Source organism: Ruditapes philippinarum, unplaced genomic scaffold, assembly GCF_026571515.1.
Source record: "Ruditapes philippinarum isolate M1 unplaced genomic scaffold, ASM2657151v2 ctg2799_1_1_1_1, whole genome shotgun sequence".
NCBI lineage: Eukaryota > Metazoa > Mollusca > Bivalvia > Venerida > Veneridae > Ruditapes > Ruditapes philippinarum.
Window position 1 is genome coordinate 163918 of NW_026852057.1, and position 23223 is coordinate 187140.

The 23223-nt window shown below is 33.5% G+C and overlaps 1 protein-coding gene across 4 annotated transcripts in view; it reads left to right on the forward strand.

Annotated features, from left to right (window-relative positions):
• Nucleotides 1-21484, forward strand: part of LOC132748093 (furin-like protease kpc-1) — an 84705-nt gene extending 63221 nt beyond the window's left edge. For 2 of the 4 annotated variants that reach the window (XM_060737642.1, XM_060737649.1), the window contains exons 15-23: nt 3353-3385; nt 9000-9088; nt 9641-9831; nt 14013-14153; nt 14943-15036; nt 15870-15979; nt 16732-16829; nt 17164-17338; nt 18434-21484. In XM_060737642.1, coding sequence (XP_060593625.1) covers nt 3353-3385; nt 9000-9088; nt 9641-9831; nt 14013-14153; nt 14943-15036; nt 15870-15979; nt 16732-16829; nt 17164-17338; nt 18434-18657 — 1155 coding nt within the window. In that variant the 3' untranslated portion in view covers nt 18658-21484. The remainder of the gene's footprint in view (nt 1-3352; nt 3386-8999; nt 9089-9640; nt 9832-14012; nt 14154-14942; nt 15037-15869; nt 15980-16731; nt 16830-17163; nt 17339-18433) is intronic. The other 2 variants (XR_009628210.1, XM_060737660.1) reach the window with 2 other exon arrangements.
• Nucleotides 21485-23223: the final 1739 nt, after the last annotated feature.

Genomic DNA, 23223 nt, shown 5'->3' on the forward strand with positions numbered 1-23223 from the left:
AAAAATGCAAACCAAAAACACAAAACAATACTGGAATTTTCTAAAATCTATTAATCCAAAATCAGGTAGTAAGCCATCTCCCTCTATCAACGAGTTTTACGAGTACTTTAAAAATGTAAATAGTAATCCACATAATGATACACATATTAATTTAGATCAAACATTTATAGATAATTCAAATGTCTATTTAAATAAAGTCATAACGCAGGAAGAAATTCTAATTTGTATCAACAAATTAAATAATGGCAAGGCCTCGAGTCCTTCTGACAGTATAACAAATGAATATATTAAGAGTACAAAATCTATTCTTTTACCCATCTATGAACGTCTTTTTAACATAATTCTTGATTACGGACATTTACCGCCTGTTTGGCTGGAAGGCTGGATATATCCAATTTATAAAAATAAAGGAGAATCGAAAAGCACTAATTCTTACAGACCAATAACAATATTATCATGTCTTGGTAAATTATTCACTGCTGTCCTAAATTCAAGGCTTAACAATTATATGGAAGAATTCAATCTCCTAAATGAAGCACAAGCAGGTTTTAGAAATGGCTACTCTTGCTCGGACCACTTATTTACATTGCATACATTAATTGAAATTTTAAAGAAGCGTAAACAAAAACTATTCTGCGGATTTATTGATTTCTCTAAATGTTTTGATACTATCTGGCGTTTTGGGCTATGGCATAAATTACTTCAATATTTTATTAATGGTAAAGTTTTTCAAGTTATTTTCAATATGTACAATAATATCAAGTCCTGCGTTGTACATTTAGGAGAAACATCTCAATTTTTTACTTCAGTAGCTATTTTAACAATCAACGCAGCATGTATCTTAATAACGTTCACTTAGTTGATAACGAAAACAGTTTTGAAAGCTTAATAAATTCAACAAATGTGCACAAACTGTTGAATCTTTGTAAATTTATCCGTATAGTCTTGGCAAAATTTTAATTATATAGCATCCAACATGTTTATGATAATAGTTTTACAGACTTACCCTTTTTCTCGCCAAAATAATCCATAAAGATACTTCTGCAATACTTGAATACATATATACTCAGTGTGAGAACTTCCTCATATTGAGCGCGCGCATATCTATTTATATCTTTCGCCAATTATAAATTATCCGTTATAATGCTACCTGATTGAATTTTACCCGAAACAGCGTAATTAAATTACAAACTTATCGCTTCAAAACTCTTTCAAAAATATACTTATTTTATTTATTTTGTTTATTATTATTATTATTATTATTATTATTATTACTATTTTCCAATAGTGGTAATAATAACAATAATAATAAATACACCAAGGTCAAGATCTATATTGAAGCGTGACATACAGTAATCAAGGGAGAATCTCAAAATTATATTTGAACGTAAAGTTTTATTTATAACTTGATTGAAAATCTCTTAGCACATTCTTTTTTATATGTGTTTTTTTTGTTTTTGTTTTTATTAATATTTCTTGTTTTTCTTATCAAGATGAACTGTTAAATTATCTAGAATTAAGAATATCCGAATTTCCCCCCCCCCCCCCCCCCAGAAAACACACTGTAATAATTCACTTCACCATATTGTTTACATTATAGGAAAAAAATATATTGTGCAAAATTATGTATGTTTACTGCTGGAAAACTAATGTATTATATATGTGTTATATTAGAAAATCCTCATATTGTACAAATGTGCTTGAGTGAATAAAGATATCTGTCTGTCTGTCTGTCTGGTTGTGCGATTTGCCGCTATGCTTAATTATTTATGTTACGTACATTGGCCGACAATTTCTTAATTTATAAAAAAGGCTAAATGTTGAGATATTCATAAAAGATGTACGGTAGTTGTACGATACATGTATTACGAGAAGTATGGACCTGTAATTCACGGATATATGGAACTACCGATTTCCCTCATTGATGCCTCAACAGGGGGCGGAGCGTTATCGATAATCGACAGGTTACGCGAGTAGCAGTTACAAATAGTATAGGTACCGTTTTAAAACGTTTAAAAACACATTTTTTGGACTAACTGCTTCCAAAATTAAATCACGAATGTGTTCAGAAAAGGTTGATAAATCTACTTAGCAAAAAATCTCATTTTAGGTATTTTCAGTGATAATTGACTCCGTTGTCACCTTAAGATGTATTTTTTTGCTACAAATTTTCTATACTTTACTGTATTATAAAAGACAAAAAACTATTTGTCTCACAAACTCCAGTATTATTGTTATTGATAGTGGTATTACATCTTATATGAAATAAATGATTGACGCATGAATTGTTTTGAATTTATGCTCTTCAATATTGGAGGAATAAAAGATATAAGTTAGTCCAAGGAAATATTTAAACAAGCATTTTTACAAAGTAATAAGATTATTCTTTTCACAGTGATTTAACTGAATTAACTTCATCAAATTTTAACTTTTATAAGATCTCAGTCACTTCATCACCACAGAGTTAACTTTCTTTGTTGAGTATAGTGTCCAGTAAGAAACTATTTATTTGTATGCAGTAGTTTAAAGTCAAGAATATGTTTTCTAAGTGTATTTGATTTATCAGGCCAATTATCCTATAAGTCCAATTATCCTACAAGGCCTATCATCCTGCAAGGCCAATTCTTAAGTGAGAAAATGTCCGGTGTAATAGATATTCTCTGGAACCCGGCAAATGTGAGTTTTTCCCCAGAACAAACAATCTTTTACTGTTACAACTTGGTTCATTGTTCTGATAATAAGTGAAATTGGTGGATCACTCTATTTTGAAGGGAAGTGCATCATAAAGCTGTAGCGGTAAAAGTTTGTTTGTACCCAATTATTAGATTGGGAAAAAAAGACATAATTGAGCCATGTCACAACAAAACCAACATAATGGGTTTGCGACCAGCATGGATCCAGACCAGCCTGCGCATCCGCGCAGTCTGATCAGGATCTGTGCTGTTCGCTTACAAACCCTATAACAAGTAGAGAAACTGATAGCGAACAGCATGGATCCTGATCAGACTGCACAGATGTGCAGGCTGGTCTGGATCCATGCTGGTCGCAAACGCATTATGTTGGTTTTGTCGTGACGCGGCTCATATTTGCCAAGTTCCAGATAACATCTGTTCTCTTGGCAGATCACTTTTTGTTTAAGAGGTAGAAAAATAAGATCTCTTTGAATTAATACCACTTTTATCCACATCCCAAATGACCGGAAAATAATTAAAATCAAAGTAATGAAACATTCTTATAAAGCTATCTGTGGCAATTGATTAGTTCGAATGAAAATAGCGACATGGTAACATGTTGTTTGTTCAAATGAGCGAATTCTTTGAAGTTAATTTGATATCATTTACCATATAAAAAGCCCTTACCCACGGAAGCTGTCACGGAAAAGCAGGTAACATTTTCATCATTTATGTTACTTACTCTAATAAAGCAGCATGAAGACCTACCTAACTTCTGAGGGCAACATAATGTCTGTTTCCTCTGGTGTTCTCCCTTAAAATATAAGATCCGTGTCAGAACATACTATGGGGTCTTTTTAGCTTAAATGGTAAAGGTGGCGGATTACCAATCACCTGCCCTGTCTTTCACCGTTGCAGCAGTTTCAGTTTTGCCATGGCTATTGAATTCTTTGAAGTGAAAAATGCTACTGTACAATCAGAAATTTTCTCAAGAAATTATTTGTTCCCATTTAATTCACAATTATAGCAAAAATGAATGTTTTTTGGGGTTTTTTTTGTAAATATTTTCCAGGTGTGAGTTAAACAGCACTGACTGGTTCCAGTTTTTAAAGTTTAATTAAAATGTCACCCTGGCAGCCATATTGGTTATAAAGATACATGTGTGTGTACATGAATTATGTTTTATTTGCCAAATTACAATGGGGATTGAGTTAAATTAAGAATAAATTAAATGATTCTGTGGCTTAAGGTGCCTCAGGTGCTTCTTGTGCCTCAGGTGTTTCTTGTGCCTCAGGCACTTCTTGTGCCTTTGATGCTTGTTGTGCCTCAGGTGTTTCTTGTGCGTCAGATGCTTCTAGTGCCTGACAGGTGCTTTTTTGTGCCTCAGATGCTTCTAGTGCCTCAGGTGCTTTTTTGTGCCTCAGGGGCTTCTAGTGCCTGTGGTGCTCCTTTTGCCTCAGGTGCTTTTGTCTCAGGTGCTTCTAGTGTCTCAGATGCTTCTAGTACCTCATGGGTGCTTCTAATATATCAGGTGCTTCTTGTGCCTCAGGTGCTTCTTGTGCCTTAGGTGTCTCTTGCACCTGAAATGAGATAATGGTATCGGAGTGGTTCTTCCTCACTGGGGCTCTTCCTTTAAGAAAGCTAAAAAGATGCTATTGTTATTTCAAAGTTGAAACATGGCTTTAAATCAAAATTTCAAATTAGCAATAAGGAAAAAAGAAAGAAAATTTTTATATAAGATATTTCAAATAAATTGCAGCTGGCAATATTTGGACAACAACACTGGAAACAGACATTCCTTGATTAAAGTTAGGTCCAAAGTCCTTCTCTTGGCCAGAATATTTTAGGCTATAGTAATCATTGCTATGATTTGGGTAGGGAGATACTTATAAAATATGACACTACATTCTTCCAGAGGGCTTGATCTAACCTCCTGCATTTTGCTTAACATATTTTGGCTAATTTAGTGTTTGAATCACCTTCCTCAGGCTAGATATTGCTGATATTTGTATTGCAGATTGTTATATTGCAGATTTAGTATTGCAGATAAAGTATTGCAGATTAAATATTGCAGATCTGTATTGCAGATTTAGTATTGCAGATTTGTATTGCAGATTTAGTATTGCAGATATTTAATGGGCTTGTTGAAAGTTTGTACATCAAAGTTGAATGATGGTTATGTTATTAATCACTGAACTGTAAATTATATTACACTATTGTATCTAAATGTTATGTTAATTTTGAAAAATCTGATTGTTATAAATATTTTTATGGGTATTTCTTTCTCTTACTGTATTTCAATTAAGTTCAGAAAAGTAGCAATTATTTTCATCAATTTTTATAAAATTTGTTGTTGTTTGTTTGAATTTGACTGAACCTTACTTTAAAGCATATTATAATGGCCTTTATTCCACTCCAAAGTATGACAGTATGGACATTTTACTCTCAAGTGTGAAAATATGGACTATATTTCACTCAAAAGTGTTACAATTTTATGGTTTACACAGAATTTATTTTAGTTTGATTGTATTGGAAGCTATAAGCTTATTATTTTAATGTGAGATAACGTTATAAAAAAAGATTTGTACAATAATGTTGTCAACTCAATTAATTGTAAAAATGAATTCTCATCTCTAATCATAAGGTACCCATTTACAAAATATATTCTCTGTGTGGGTACTGTACAAATGGTTAAGTTAAGCCTAGGTCACAAATAAAAAAATGCCGCCGGGTGACTTCTGTTTCTCCAAAATATCGCAATATCGGCCGGCGGCAGTGATTATCGGACGGCAGCAGCTGAAAATTTTGCTCATCGGGCCGGCGCCTTCGAGTTTTATGTAATACTTAAAAGCTAACGGCGGCCGGACGATAATTTTTGGGGTCACTGAGTATAAATATCATGGAGCGGACATCGCTCGGTGGCCGGGCGGCTACCGGTTGATGATTTTTTGATCGGGCGATTTTTTGTTCTACTAAAACACCGTCCGATTTAAAAGGCGTCCGGGCGAACATCAGTCGGGCCCCGCCCGGTGCCTGAATAGAGACAAGTAGTCAAACGATTATTGCCCGGTACCCGGACGATTCATGTACAGGCACCGGGCGGTCATCGTTTTGTCATCCGGCGACCGGGCTGCTTGTGTTTGTTGTAATTTTAGCTTGAAGAAGTTGTTATCGCCTCAAAAATATATTTGTGAATTTCTTTTGAATACTAGTAAACATGAATTTTTTCTTCAATGTCCATGCGAATGTCTGATTGATTTTCGACTTCTACGGCCTCGATACTTGCCGTTGGTGACTCGGTGTCAACAACACGGACCATCTCCTTGGCCTTCACCTTGGCTTTGGCAGCTGACTTCTTTGCTGGCGTAATTACAAATGGCTGATTTATAAAGGATGTCATTAAATGTAAAATCATTGTCGCTCGGCGCCCGCGCGGCAACCGTCCGATTCACTTTTAAATCGCACAGGCGCCATACGGACATCGGGCAAGGTATCAGATTTAAAATCGCCCGGCATCCACGACATCAAAAAATCTGCCGATTTTATAAAAATTGTTTAATCGGACGGCGCCCGTTTTATTTGTGACCTAGGCATTAGCGATTCTGAAATACGGAAATTGCTAAAATATCCTCTAACGTAAATATCGACCAACCTGTCTTTCAATTCTACCCTTGTACGATTTGTTTATATTTCCTCATGCAAAATGTCTAGAATTTTAAAGTCACTAACTTTTCACCAAACAAAAATATCCACTTATACAGTCATTGAACAGTTTTTTCATAGGAAATGAAAGCTTGCATTTTGGTAAATCTGCATGGAGAAGACGTATTATGTTAACTGAGTATGATGATATTGTGCAGCATCTTTCATTCACAGTATTTATTTAAATTTCTGTACTTTACCCTTAACCATGTCTAGCTTCTGTTTTTTGGAACTGTCCGGAAGTTAACAGTATAGAGCCTGGTCTGAGTCAGCTTGAATGTACAGGCTGGCCTGGCTCTATACTAGCCAAAAAGGCTGATCACTTTCGGTTCCTGCAGATTAAGGGTTAATATGAGCCGCGTCATGACAAAACCAACGTAATGCGTTTGCCACCAGCATGGATCCAGACCAGCCTGCGCATCCCCGCAGTCTGATCAGGATCCATGCTGTTCGCTGTCTGTTTCTCCACTTGTAATAGAGTTGGTAAGCAAACAGCATAGATCCTGATCAAACTGCGCGGATGCGCAGGCTGGTCTGGATCCTTGCTGGTCGCAAACCCACTATGTTGGTTTTGTCGTGATGCGGCTCATACAGATATCTGATAATTGTGATGATTGAAAAGCAGTTTATTTGTTGACCATTGGTTTATATCCAAAAGTGCTTGGCTAGCATGGCACCACGGTGGACTTGAGTCCCCCCCCCATTTTGTTCTCTCAAATGGTGAAAAAATGCCTTATTTAAGCCCCCAACACTTGTTTTTGTTTGAGAAATGCTGTTAAAAAAAGTGACCTCTTTTTCGGCGCAGCCCCCCAACCAAAAGATACATCAGGGGGTTGCAAGAAGGGGGATGTGCCCCCTTCTGTTTAGGGGGTTTGAAGGGGGGCGGAGTCCCCCTCATCGCCAAGAAAATTTTGGACTTGTGAGAGGCTATAAATGACCCCAGATTGATCATAAGGTAACGTGTAACCAACGCTGAAAAGCATTTGACTCTATCTCAATCCATTGAGAAGTTGCAGCACTTTGAAATCAATTTTGATGGAAAAAATCAACGCAAAATAGTGATTTTTGGCAATTTTGAGATGTCCCCTCATTGCCATGGTAACAGAAAATTTAAGCCTGAGCATGTTGTTGCAAGGGCAATGGTCCAGTCAACATTTGTGCCAAGTTTGATTAGTGTTGAAGCAGTTTTTATAGTATATTAGCAATTTGAACTTGTAACGGGAGACTTTTCAATGAAAACAGCCATTTTTCACAAAATGCTCATGAAGTAATGGGTTAAGAAATAAAATACACTCTGTGCATTTTGTGCATTATTTCTGGGACAACAAAGAGCCCTCAGGTTAGACAGACATCTGTGATCCTTGCTGGGAAATCAGTGAATGGCCTCATTTGTATTATTGTCACTTACAACTGAATGAAAACTAATGTGGTAATGCCTAATTATTAGCTTGATCATATATTGTATAAATTCATGGAAGTTTGTTCTTTATTAAGAAATTAATCCTAGATGTTCACTTTAATAATTATTTTATTTCTTCAGATTTTTGAATTATTGTAAATTTTTATTTATATTTGTTGTGTAATGGCGAATATTTTATATTGTCAGATATATATTTCTAGTATTGAATACAATGTTCATGTATTTCTCTTATAGAAAGAGTTGTTGTTTATAGCCATGCATTTACCTATTGGTTATAGTTTGTTAGTCAGCATTAATGAACTTAAACCTGTCTGGCCAGGCACAGCTGGGCGACAAAATTAATGGAATAAATGCTGACTTAAAAACAAACACTTACCTTCTAAATGGTTGAAATTATGTTTTGAACATTTTACTCTGAGCAAGAATGATACTGGATAGTTTTAAATGACATTTTTTGGTAGATTACATAAACTTAATGCACCACGGAATTTGAAAGACGGAACTTGATTCCGTTGGACAAAATATCATTTCAACCACATAGCTTGCAAATTTGGAGTCTGTAACATCTTGGATACTAAGAATATAAACCTTTTGTTCAGGAAGATACATTTAAATCTAAAAGGCAGTTATAGAATTAGTAATTGGAAGCTTGTTGAGCCAGAAAATACTAATTATTCTGAATTTTTGATACTGTATCAGTTTCCAAAAAAAAGCACTCATTGGCCATATTGCTGAATCAGACTTGCTTTTTTGCCATAAGTAAAGTTATAAAGACTTAGTATATTTAGCTAACTGCTATTTTTATTATTATTTCATATTCAAATCTGCTTTTTTTACATGAAGAACACCTAACATGCTCTAAATCCATTTTATAATATTATAATAATATTATAAAACACAGTGTGCCTTTTCTACAGAAGAAAAAACATATTTGTTTCTAAGGCTTGAAGTGCCTATAATTAATTTTTTTTGTTCAAGGTGTAAGACTTTGCGTGGATTTATGTACAGATAAGTATGAGGTGCATACATGTATTGCTTTACCAAGGCAGCTAAAATGTCACCATATGTCCTGTCTAAAAAATTGTGACAAGGTTTATAACTAGCACCTTTATTTCAAGAATTATTTCACCTTTTGATTCAAACTTTTGCTTTCAAAATATAATAAAGATGTACTTGATTGACCTTTAACCTTTGTTATATTTTAGCCATGCCACAGCCAGTGTTTGAATGGTTGTTCCGGTCCTGGTGCACAACAGTGTACTGCTTGCAAAAACTACCAAATTCAGGATTCTGGGTAATTATTTTATTTATTTATTTTTTTTTTTTTTTGTTTTTTTTTAAATGAGAAATGATTTTTGTTGAAATGGACATTATCATACTCTTTCTCTTTTTTTTGCAAAAAAAAGAAATTCTAAATTATAAAACTTATGGTCGCACTAATACAACTACAGTTTGAAAAGTCTTTCGTCTGAGGAAAAAGAATGCATGCATAAATATGTCAAGAAGTGGCCTAGTGATTCATTTGGGTTTAAGCACTACTTTTGTCACTATAATAATTATGACGTTGTATGAAAAAATTCTGGTTGTTTCACTGGACCGGTTCAAGCTGAATTAATATGTGTTTCTTTCTTTAAATTACAATTAAGAAAAAACCTTGAAGCTTGAAATTAAAGTAAAGATACTTTTGTTATAGCAATTATCACACAAACTACAATGCATAAGTGTAATAAGGCCATGTAATAAAATTGAATATTGACCCCCAAAATGGCTGCCTCTTTTGTCAAGGGATGTCAATATTGTAAAAAATCAGGAACTATCTATTTGAATTATATTTGAATATTTCTAGGATGTGTGTTGAATCTTGTCCGAATGAGTACTATGCAGATATCTATCAGTGCAAGCATTGCAGCGACCCCTGTGAAACCTGTACATATGTCTCCACAAAGCAGGTGATGTGTCTGAAATGTAAGCCTGGCTACCTACTGATTGAGGGCAAGGGAACCTGCGAGAAAGCTTGTGATAAAGGTTACTATAAAGGTATGTCATCTGGGTTTTTTTTTACTGTTTTCTGAGAATTTACCAGGAACCAGCTTTATTAACTTGGCTGGGAACCAGTCTTGTAATGTTTGTTTTCTAAATGATCTATGCAGATTCTACTCAGATTCAACAAGAGCTGCAGGTGATAAAAATATAATTAGAAATTGATGACCAGTCTCAAATCCTGACATCTGATTGGATGTTTCAAATCACACTTTTGAAATTACCAATGATAGTGCTGCATTGGTAGACTGGTTTCCAAATCTTAGATTCTTACTGTCAAATTGTAATTAGTCTCGTAAAATAATTGTACTTAAATGGTTGGTGTTTGTCTCACAGCTGATTTGGAAACCATTTGAGATTAGGAGTTTGTCACTTGTGGAGAAATTGGTAATTACTGGTTAGTTATCCAGTAAAGTCGATTAAGGTGGATCGACCACCAAGATGTGACAAGAATTGTGTAAAGTTGGTGTAAAAACCAGTCACACAAACAGATTTAAAGCTAAAGCAATGCACAACTGTTAAGGTTGAGGGTCAACGACCAACAAGTAAGCAGATAATGCAACAATTCCTATGAAACTTTTATGTAACATTTACATAACTTTTACATGATTATTAGGTTTGTGACCATTATTATTTTGCATGCTACTAAATGTGTATAATAACAGTAACATTTAATTGTTGTTTGAATTGAAATGTGTTGTTAACTGGTATCTTTATACAAGGGTAATTGAAATGTGTATTTATTTCTTGGTCACCTTTTATCATTTCACCTAAAAGAAAGATTTTGTTCTATTTATCTCTTTTGCTAAAAATTTCATTTAATCAAATTAAAACTGCCAGCAAAATTTTAGGTCAGTTGAAAAGTGTAAACGGTTATAAAAAATCATTGTCGTAGGTTGTTTCCTGCAATTTGCTTTGTTGTTTATGTTTGCTTCGTGTGGCTGAATTATTCAGTTGTTGATTTTTTTTTATTTTTGTGATAATTTTTAAACCAAGTCCTGTTTTACGCGCTTGTTTTTGAAATGGCAAGAAATTGATTCCCAATAGAGAGGTATGAAGATTTTACATTTATCCCATATAACAAGGAGACATGCAGCATGTTGACCACAACACTGTTATTACCTGAAACTTTTTAAATGATCTCTTTTATTATATTTCTTTATTGTATAAAAAGCTCTTTAAAATTTTGAATTTTGCAAAAAAAATATTCTTAATGTACAGGAGCAATGGTATTTCAAAATGATACCTAAAGGAACGCATCTGAGGTCCAAAAACACAAAATTTGAAACTCTAACATAGATCAATTGGGGTCCTTAAAATGGCAAAATAAACAAATGATGTTAAAGAATTAAATTGATGATTGATTTTTGTGCAATTCTAATAGCCCGATTTTTGTAAAAGTGTATAATAATAAATACTTTTCAGTTTTTGGCCATTTTACACAAATTTTAAATGATTATTCTAGAAAAACAGAGTGAGGATATAAACACAAGCTAATTGTCCAGACCTACATCAAATGGTACTTAAATCTCGAAAAAAGTATTTCCAGCCCTGTACAACATCATAAAATCTTCATAAAACTTATAAAACTTTATAAAAGTTCATTGGAGTCACTTTAACATGTTCAAACATTTTCTTTATTGCATGTGTTTTTGAAACGAAATCAAATGAATTGTGTATCCATACAGTTTCTGTACCTCAATATTTTGTATCTAATATGTAATGACTCTATTATGCTTTTTGTGCCCCCACGTTAGTGGCGGGCATTTAGATTTACCCTTGTCCGTCCGTCCGTCCGTCCTTCCGTCCGTCCTTCCGTCCGTCCTTCCGTCCGTTCACTATTGTGTCCGTTAGTGGCGGGCATTTAGATTTACCCTTGTCCGTCCGTCCGTCCGTCCTTCCGTCCGTCCGTTCACTATTGTGTCGCACGTAACTTAAAAAGTATTTGACCTAGAGTCATGAAACTTTACAGGAATGTTGATCAGCATGTGTAGTTGTGCACTTGGGTATTTTCGTCTGGACATTTTTAGTATTTTCAGAGTTATTGCCCTTGACTTAGTAAAATTTTGCAATTTTCAACTTGTGTCGCATGTAACTCAAAAAGTTTTTGACCTAGAGTCATGAAACTTTACAGGAATGTTGATCAGCATGTGTAGTTTGTGCACCTGGGTATTTTTCATGTGGATATTTTTAGTATTTTCAGAGTTATTGCCCCTTGACTTAGTAAATTTTGCAATTTTCAACTTGTGTCGCACGTAACTCAAAAAGAATTTGACCTAGAGTCATGAAACTTTACAGGAATGTTGATCAGCATGTGCAGTTGTGCACCTGGGTATTTTCATGTGGCTATTTTTAGTATTTTCAGAGTTATTGCCCTTGACTTAGTAAAATTTTGCAATTTTCAACTTGTGTCGCATGTAACTAAAAAAATATTTGACCTAGAGTCATGAAACTTTACAGGAATGTTGATCAGCATGTGTAGTTGTGCACCTGGGTATTTTCATGTGGATATTTTAAGTATTTTCAGAGTTATTGCCCTTGACTTAGTAAAATTTCGCAATTTTCAACTTGTGTCGCACGTAACTCAAAAAGAATTTGACCTAGAGTCATGAAACTTTACAGGAATGTTGATCAGCATGTGTAGTTGTGCACCTGGGTATTTTCATGTGGATATTTTTAGTATTTTCAGAGTTATTGCCCTTGACTTATTAAAATTTCGCAATTTTCAACATGTGTCGCACGTAACTCAAAAAGTATTTGACCTAGAGTCATGTAACGTTACAGAAATATTGATCAGCATGTGCAGTTGTGCACTAGGTATTTTCGTCTGGATTTATTTAGTGTTTTTAGAGTTATTGCCCTTCACTTAGAAATTTTTTGCAATTTTCAACTTGGATTTGACATAGTCATTAAACCTTAAGGGCAGGTTGCTCAGCATATTTTAGATTTGCACCTGGGGTTTTGCTTGTGGATTTATCAAATATTTGTAGAGTTACTTCCCTTGACTTAGTAAAAAGATTGAGAGAACAGTGGCGCGGTGGGGGCACCCGTGTCCTATGGACACATTTCTAGTTATGTTTCATTTAAGACCAAAACTCATGATACAAATTCTTCGCATGACAGTCATTTTGAAAATATATTTTGTTTAATGTCTTGAAATTTCAGAAGCAAAAACTGCATCTATTTAAAACTTCCTTTATGGTGTGTAAATATGGCTTCCTTGGCCGAGTCGATAAGGTTGTCGACTTCAAATCACTTGCCCCTTACTGCTGTGGGTTCAAATCTTATCAAGGACTTTGGATTCTTTTATGTCCGAAGCTATCCTGACAGCTAGCTTGTAGAAGGTCAATGGTCCTACTTGGATGATCACTCATGCTAGAAAATAAAGGGTCCACTGGTTAAGCTGGTAATTCCCCCATATAAACTTTACACTGTCTGTATCACTTAAATTAATTTTTTTTTAAATAATCTGGGAAAACTTGCATGCTCATTTTCTTCAGCTCACCTTTGATTGAAAAAAACACTGTTGCTTGGTGTGCAGATATATGCACCATTTCCATGATTGACTGTCTCCCATAAAATGCACTATCTATCTGCTCATAAATTTTGAACTGTCTATTGTTAATTTTAGGATTTTAGGGAATATCAAAATGTTTTGCTATAAAGAAACTTTTGCTCTACTCAGGACTTATTTTGTACTTTGCCTGCTTTATAAAATATAGAACATGGCAGTCTTGTTTAAAGGTATAGCATTTCAAAATGCTTAAATTTAGCATGAAACCGTTCAGAACCTACTCACATTGCCCAGAAATAAAGGTTAGCCTGGTACCAGCTCAGGTAGCATTGACCTGGTACCAGCTCAAGTAGTATTGGCCTGGTACCAGCTCAGATAGCATTGGCTTGGTACCAGCTCAGGTACCATTGGCCTGGTACCCGCTTAGGTAACATTAGCCTGGGACCAGGTCAGGTAACATTTGCCTGGTACCAGCTCAGGTAGCATTGGCCTGGGACCAGCTCAGGTAGCATTGGCCTGAAATTTGTTGATTAGGGTCTTTAATGTTTTACTTCATCAAAAACAAGTCTGGTCTGTAATTACATTGTATACTTGTTACATAGACAAAATGAAAATTTCTTACAAAAAAAAATCACACAAAAAAATCATAAATTTTGTGTTGTAGATGATAAAATGCATCATTGTCGTGTATGTAGTGGCGTGTGCGACGAATGTCTTGACAATAAGAATAAATGTACAGCGTGTAGGAGTGGCCAGGTGCTAGAGAAAGATACATGTGTACCAGAAAGGGAGCCCTGTCCAGCAGGTAGTGTTATATAGCTTACAGAATATAATTATGACGCGTCATGACAAAACCAACATAATGGGTTTGCGACCAGCATGGATCCAGACCAGCCTGCTCATCCGCGCAGTCTGATCAGGATCCATGCTGTTCGCTTACAAACCCTATTACAAGTAGAGAAACTGATAGCGAACAGCATGGATCCTGATCAGACTGCACGGAGGCGCAGGCTGGTCTGGATCCATGCTGGTCGCAAACCCACTATGTTGGTTTTGTCATGACGCGGCTCATATATAGAATAACTTTAAAATGTCTTCACAGAACTGAACATACGTTTAATTTAGACTTGTACCTTGTACATCATCAGTAATACAGTTCTATTTAGAAATATAACATCTACATAACAGATACAACAATCATGATTTAATTCATATTATAAATCTATACTAGTAACAAGAAACATATATGGAATATAAATGGAGAGATATAGAAAAAGATGAGTGAGCAGTTAAAATACTTAAAAACATTCAAAAATTAATATTGATATTACAGTATATAGGTAGAGCAGGAGTAACTGTAGTCCTGTTTCACTGGGCTATATTTTAATCAATGAAAGGAAGGGATGGGGGATCAATGAAAGGTTGATAAATGATTTAAGTTACTAGATGCAAATCACTTGCCTCTCATTCATTCATGTGCAGAAAAGTCATTTATGATTCTATCCAGGTGCCACCATGTATCCTATATACATTATAATAGATGTAAGTTTCTATTCCCTGTTAAAGTTGTTATTGTTGTTTTATTGTTTGATAGGGACTTTCCAGTCACTAGGAGGATGTAAGACTTGTCCAGAAGGATGTTTTAGCTGTACAAGCTATTCAAACTGCACATGTTGTAATAAAGGGAGGTAAGTCATATTTGCTTATGTTAATAAAGGGAGGTAATTTGTGTGTAGCAACGGGAGAAGATTATCTGTCATTATCTGTTTGCAATAAAAGGTATTGCCAAGATAATGAACTGCTGCATAGAAGAAAAGGACATGAATTTTCTTGGTTCATACCCCACCATAAAATCTTGGGGTGACTATTTGGTCAATACTTTGTCGATTTGACCCTAAGACTCAACAAGCAGTGAATATAAGAAGAAGATATTTTCATTTTAATGAATATTGATTATATTTCATTGAGACATGATAGTTTTCAGTTATTCTCACTCTAGAGTTAATGAAGATATCGTTAGTTTTGAAGCAAAACATGCTTTTATATTCATTAACAAAAGCTCTTTAATTTTCATTTTATTACATTTGATTGAAAATCGCATGATTTACATGTGTAAGATTTGAGAAATGTTGATTTTTGCAATGCGTTTCACAGTTTGACTAACAATGAGTAGTATGGAATATATTCATCATATAAAAACCAGTCTTTTGATGACTTAACACATGGGTTAAAAATAATGGTGCCAACACATAGGATAAAAAGATAAAGGTGTTAACACATGGGATAAATAAATAAATGTGCCAACACATACGATAAATAAATAAATGTGCTAACACATAGGATAAATAAGTAAAGGTGCTAACACTTATGATACATAAGTGAAGGTGCTCACACATAGGATAAATAAATAAAGGTGCTAACACATAGGATAAATAAATAGAGGTGCTAACACATATGATACATAAGTGATGATGCTCACACATAGGATAAATAAATGAAGGTGTGTGTTGTTTTATTTCAGTTATTTACAGAATGGAAGTTGTGTACATAGCTGTGATAGTGGATTCCAACCTCTACATGTAAACTACAGCTCAATGTTTGTCTTTCAACAATGCCAGCAGTGTGGAAATGGTAAAATAGTTTTATTTACTTGTAGATCAATCCTTTTGTCCTATATAGTTTGTATATTGGTTTGGAATTTTTAAATTGGAATAGAACCTGTTTGACATTTGATGTGTTGCGTGCAAGACCCATTACCTTAAAGGTCAAGGTCACAGCAAGAGACAGAAAAATAAAGGTCAAGGTCACAGCATGATACAGAAAATATATTTGTCATATAGTCTGAAGTTTTTGTGTTTGGTTCATATCATCTCTATGCATTACGGGATCTCAAAATTACTGTTATTCTTAAGAAGATGATGTCATGTGCAAGACCCAGGTCCTTGGATCAGAAGTCAAGGTCACAAAAAAAGATTTTTGAAAATTGAAATAAGCTTCAAATGATGTCATTACCTTAGTTGCTTGGCATTTATTGTTTTAATTCCAATGAAAAATTGTGTTAAAAAGTGGAAATGTGAAACCTTTACTCAGGTTAGTGATAATTGGGCCCCTGTGTCCTTTATTGTTTAAATGGTGTATCCCTGCATGATTGTAAGAGGGCCACTAAATGGAATCGAATTACTGGAGCTTATGCATTTCTTAGCTCCAGCAGGTGAGGTGGTTCTGACCCCTGGTGTTGCTTTTAAGTTTGTAACACCCGAGGTTAGCCAAAGTCGTAATTTTTTGTTTTTTCCATATGATCTAAATTGTGTTAGTGCACCATAAAACCAAACCAAACCAATTTTAACAAAATAATTAATGTAAGGAATTTTTGTATATTTCAGAATGCAATGTCTGTCCGGCTGGATTTAAGTACATCAAAGGTGTATGCATACAACAAAACAATTGTCCGGATGGGACATACTTCCAGTGGAACTCTATGGTAACAACCTATCTGTTATACTGAATAACAAAATTTCATACTGATAAGTATTCAGGTTAAAAATTTCTTACTGTATAAGATTTGATGGATTTGTTGTTAAGATGCTTAAATATACATTGTAATAGGAATGTTCAGTGCAGTAAGACCAGTAATGTATAATTGTGCTGTAAAACCTAAAACAACAATGTTTAAATTTACCAATTTCAAGAAAAATTACAAGATACATTGTATTGTGTTATATACATTGATGATTGTATTGTGTTTTTAATCTATAAGTAGAAACCAGTAATAAAATTGAATATATATATTGTTTTCTTTCTTTGTTTTATTTCAGTCATGTAAGAAATGCAACACAAGTTGTCGGGCTTGTATAGGACCGAGTAACACAGACTGTTTATCATGCTATCCACCATCGGGATACAATAATTTATTACGTAAATGTATGAGATGTTGCTCAGAAAACGAACATAACTCCAAATATAAAGACTGCTGTCATTGTATAGAAGATGGTAAGTAAATAGAGTTTCTCCGGAAGTAAACATATTTTGGGTTATCACAGCTAATCCGGGGGTCCAAACAAACACTTTTACAAAATTTTTTACACTTTGAAAATATTTTTAGCGCTACAGGTTGACAAATCTATTGTGAATGGGTAGTGCATTGTGAAGCTATAATGGTAAAAGTTTGTTTGTACCGGAGGATTATCTTGCAAAAACCAAGATTTGCCAAGTTACATATTACAACTATTAATGTTACTTTTTCAACTGTTCCGATTTATGAATGTAAAGTGGTACTGTTTCTTTTACTTTAGTAATGAATCTTTCTTATGTTAAACAGTCTTGACTTCCTGTTTCTGTCATGTATGTCTCAAAAACATCATGTAAGTCCTAGAAGTGTCATTACGTTCATTCAAGCGTAAAATGGTGAATGTTCGGGTAAAAAAATTTGTTTAAAACTTTTCATTTGTCATTAATGTTTTCAGTTTTATGATTAAAGTCATTCGAATGATCAATATTTGTTTGTTTGGATTTTACGTCACATTGACACAGTATAGGTCATATTGCGACATTCCAGCTTTACTGGTGGTGGAAGACCTCAGGTGCCCCTCCGTGCATTATTTCAGGCATGAACGGGCACCTGAGTAGAACCACCAATGTTCCGTTAGCTAGCTGGATAGCTTCCTCACATGAAAGAAGCCAAAGTACCTGTCGGGATTCGAACCCACAGCGGTAAGGGGCAAGTGGTTTGAAGTCAACGACCTTAACCACTCGGCCACGGAAGCCCCATGAATTATCAATAACCTTAGTAAGTGACCTACAGACATATTAATAAAAGACCCTTACAGTCTCATTTGGTACTTAAGATTCTTTCATGTGTGGCAGCTATGTAGCGCCAGCTGATGAAAGGTTGGTGGTTCTACTCTAAAAAAAGATGTGCCTGAAATAATGCAAAAGGGTCAACTGAGGTCTTACCCCAACAGTTGCAATATGACCTTGACAGTGTTGGTGTGACAAAGAAACCCAAAGAAAATAAACTCACAAAACAGAAGATAAATTAATGTCTTTGCTGTCATTTTGTTTCTTCACTGTTATTTTATATTACAGGTAAATGTGAGATAAAGTCTCGACCACGATTGCAAGCTGAACAGTTGTACAGTGTGGCAACAGTTATTATAGTTCTTCTTGTGATTGTTATATGTGCTTTAGCTATCTTTGCTGTCGTAGCCATTGTAATAAGCTGCCGAAAACAAAAAGACCATCCAGATGTTCAATATAGACAATTAAGAAATAATGAAAATGAGTTTGAAAATGATACTGAGGAGGCATGATAAACAGCCATCTGTAGCTTATATCAAGTGTGATAAACACAAAATTAAAATTTTAGTATAGTGATAAACATTGTCTTTATGACATAATAAAGTGATAAACATTGTGTTTAGTTACAACAAGGCAATAAACACTTCTTTATCTCTCCAAAAAGTGAAGCACAACAAAAACGTGATAAACATGCATTCAGTGTTAAATGAAAATGATAAACATACATTCTATGTCATAAACATGTGTTTATGTTCTAACTTAGTGATAAACATGTATTTAGTGTTTTTTTCAAGATAAAGATAAACATGCTTTAATGTAAAATATGCATAGATTTTGTATTATTACAAAGATTGCCAAACTTAATTGTGCCACATCTTACTAACAATTATTAAAAGTGCTATGGAAGATGCTAAGGTAAATCAGGATGATATTTGGTTTATACAGAATTTATTTTAGTTTGATTGTGTAGGAAGCTATATGCTTATAGACACACTTTCGAATCCGTTCCTGGAACCAACCAGTACTGAGCAATGAGTGTAAAGTTTCTTGCTCAAGGAAACAACGACTTGCCCCTGACGGGGGTTGAACCCATGGATGATATTTATGTCTGTTTACTAAGCTAGATCAACATAATGGTCATTCAATTTGTCTGTTAACCAAGCTAGTCCAGGTTGGCCATTAGGTCTGTTAACCAAACTACTCCAGGTTGACCATTAGGTCTGTTAACCAAGCTAGTCCAGGTTGACCATTAGGTCTGTTAACCAAACTAGTCCAGGTTGACCGTTAGGTCTGTTAACCAAGCTAGACAGGTTTGACAATTACGCCTGTTAACTAAAGCATGTCATGGTGAAGTTCATTCATTAGGTCTGTTAACCAAGCTAGGACAAGGTGATGGTCATTGATTTGGTCTGTTAACCAAGCTAGGTCAGGGTCATGGCCATGTGTTTGGTCCAATTACAAGCTAGGTCAGATTGAAGTTATTCATTAGGTCTGTTGGTTAATTAAGTAATGTCAGGATGATCGTCAGTCACTGTTCTAAGAAATATCTAAACTAAAGTTTTTTGACAAATGATAATTCGGTATAAGGCAACTGCTTTTGATGTAAATCAAATTGTGGCCATGTTGCAAAGGAGTGCTTGTTTGGAATTAAAGGCTTTAAATGTTCACTGTAACACATTCATAATTGTTCATATGTGCTAAACACTTAAGATTTGCAAAAGATAAGTATGGTTAATTACCTAGAATTATACTGATTTAATCAAATAAATCAAAGAAATTGAGCAGGTATATCTTCTCTGCAGAGGCTGAAAAAAGACAATAACTAAATAAAATCATTTATCATTTTGTTGTCATCATAATTAATTGCCAAAGTACCATTTATTTTTTATCAAAATAACTTTTCTTGGAAAATTGTTAAAGTACTTAAAAGCAAGTTGTACATTTCTTTAGAAATTTTCTTTTACTGACTTTCACTTAAAAAGTGTTAAGATTTCGTACGTTTCAATGACTAGTCAGGGAAGACTAGTTCAAATGTTAATCTACAAATAATCATCAACAGTTTGTGTATTTTCAGTATCTGAAAACTTGAAATCAAATCATTAGATAAAACAAGTGGCTTTTAAAATTGTAAAAACTTTACTGTATGTTTCCGTTATCATATCATAATTATTATGTAAAGAAGCTTGAGGAACAAACATTTTATGTTGAATAAACTGAACTTTCTAATGATCAAATGTGGGATATGTGAAATATTTCACCAGAATTCTCTTTATTTGACAGTGAGTTTGTTGTATTATAATTTATGCTTGCATTTTGTATGTACTGTTTCAAATGTTAGACATTTTGATTTGTATTAGTAAAGCAATTTTCATGAAGGCTTATAAATAGGACTTGATTTGCATTTAGATGTATGATTTATGTAGCTTAAAATTGCTGCTTTCTTGGAATTATAATATTGTATTTTAGTTTTTTTTGGTATTTTACGGTTTCGTGGATTAAATGAAGAATCTAGTCTTTTACCTTTGAAGTTGAGTTTCCTGATTATGAAATTGCAACTGCCCATTGTTTTTTGAAGGGGTTTTGATTTTAAATCGTCAAAAAGAATAAACTGAATAAATTCTGGTCATACTTATCGAATGTGTTGATATGCTTTTCTGCAAACTGTAAAATCAACTATTTTTCCAGGCAAACATTTCGCAATAAAGTAATCACAAACTTTTTCTGATAATGCATATATACAAATGGTGAGAAAAACAATAAAGTGTTACTTGCATGTAATATCTAATATTGAACTACACAATTTTTAGAAATATTTGGATGAGCACAAAGCTAGAGAATGCATATTTTACAAGCCACCAGGCCAGTCCCATATGACTTTCTCATCTTTGTAGGAGACAAAAGTTAAATCTAGAGTTAGCAATTGGATAAAAATAATTGGTAGAGAATAGTTATATTTTGTAAATATTGTGCATTCAAGTCAAAAACATACAAAGTTCAATGTTAAGTACAATATGAATGTATATCGTAGGTTAAATTTCACAGAATGTAAACCAGAATTTCATGTTGATCGAAATGGTTTTCCGAAGCAAAGAATAGGAAAGGGGAGTGATGTTTAGTTATTGTTTAGTGTACATTAACTGTACATAATTATGTCATTTTCATATTAACATTCATTTTTCGTTTTATAAGAAAGAGAAGTTTAAGGGATAAAAATAACTTCAATATATCTTTTAATTAAACTGTGATCTCATTTTGAACAAAGTGTTAAATAATTATAATATTGAATTTTCAAACAATACAGAAAATAATGTTCCACTTATCCACAGTTGACTACAAAAATATTTTTAAAATTAAAGAACTTGATCATTGAGCAATGTTAAATCAAAAACTGCTTGTAGGGTTTAGTTCTAAACGGTTTTAACTAATATGACATAAATATGGAGTTACAACCATTTAGCATCAATCCCTAAATTTGTTAATATTTTTTCTGGTATACATTACCCCAGATATTATCTTGCATAGAATCTGTAAATATACATTTAATGATGATGATTTTATTTTTTATTTTATTTTTTTGCACTTTTTTTTTGCATTTTTTTTTCTCCAAACTTTTCTTTACACCTTAATCATCTTACTGAAGATAACTTAAAACCAGGATTCCTCAATATGTATCAGTCAGTACCTTAGCTATTGCATAAATCCATAAATCTTATTTTTTCTTTATTATTAATTATTATTTAAAGTTTTTTTTATAAGATTGATTATACAAAGCACAAATTATTTTAGAATCTCTTTTGGACATTTTGAACAATATTTTCAAACTTTAAAAAATGATTGTAACATTGTATTTCATTGGATAAACGTTATGTTAATATATTCTTTATACACGACTGCTGTAAATTTTTAACTCAATTTTCATTAATCCTTAATTGTACAAGAATTGTGCAGCATTGTAAAATCTTGGAAGAAAGCTTTTTGACAGGTTATATGGTCATGTGTAAATTTTTATTTGCTATATAACCTGAACTGCTATCACCTTACAACTGTTAATGTTAGGCCATATAACATGTCAAAAAATTTCCATGTCTTTCTAAATAATATCATTATGCATTATTGTAGCCATTTGTTTATTCAAGAGAAATGCATCCTGTAATATATGTCTGGTTAGCTACAAAATGTATGTAGCGAAAAAATAGAGGATATTGAATGAGTGTAGTTAAATACTAAATTTATTGAACGAGTTGAATAAAATCATATTATGCGAGCCTCTGGCGAGCATAATATTGTTTTATTCAACGAGTTCAATAAATTTTGTATTGAATCTACACAAATATAATATTCTTTTTATCACATATATAAAATAAGAACAGTAAACTGTTAAAATGAGTAATTTTTCAATGAAGTTTTATAGTGTAACGCTAACATGAGCCGCTTTAACGCTATGTTTCTATATAGCGCAAATGACGTCACGTCAAAGTGTTATTACACTAGTGTAATATCGTTTTTATTAAATGGCTTTATTACACTCCTGCGCCGCGGTTTATGTGATAAGTATCATTATGTCCTATGTATACCCATATGATTATATTTTCATCATTAATTTAGAGGTTGATCCTTTCATATTTCATGGTATGGTTATGTTATTTAGAACATACCATATAAACTAAAAGTTCATGGTATGGTAGTGTTTTTTTTATAAAATAAAAATATTCATATGACTGTCATTGTATGGATATATTTTTTGAGAGCATTTGGTATGGTATTGTTTGATATTAATAACATTATTCATTTAACAATCATGGTATGGTAGTGTAATTTTGGAAATGATTTGAATTACAGTTACAGTATGGTAGGGTTATTGTAATTTGAAATGGCCCATCGTGGTATATAATTTATATTGTCATGTACTGTAAGCATTCTTGTGGAAACCATTGTATGGTTAGTTCTTTTTGTGTAAAGAATGCATTATAGCATTGGAATGGTATGGTATTGGTTTTTATTATGTAAACATTGTCATGGTTTTTGAGGGACCAGTACATTAACTGGTTAGAATAATACGTTTTTTTATTACTAGGTTA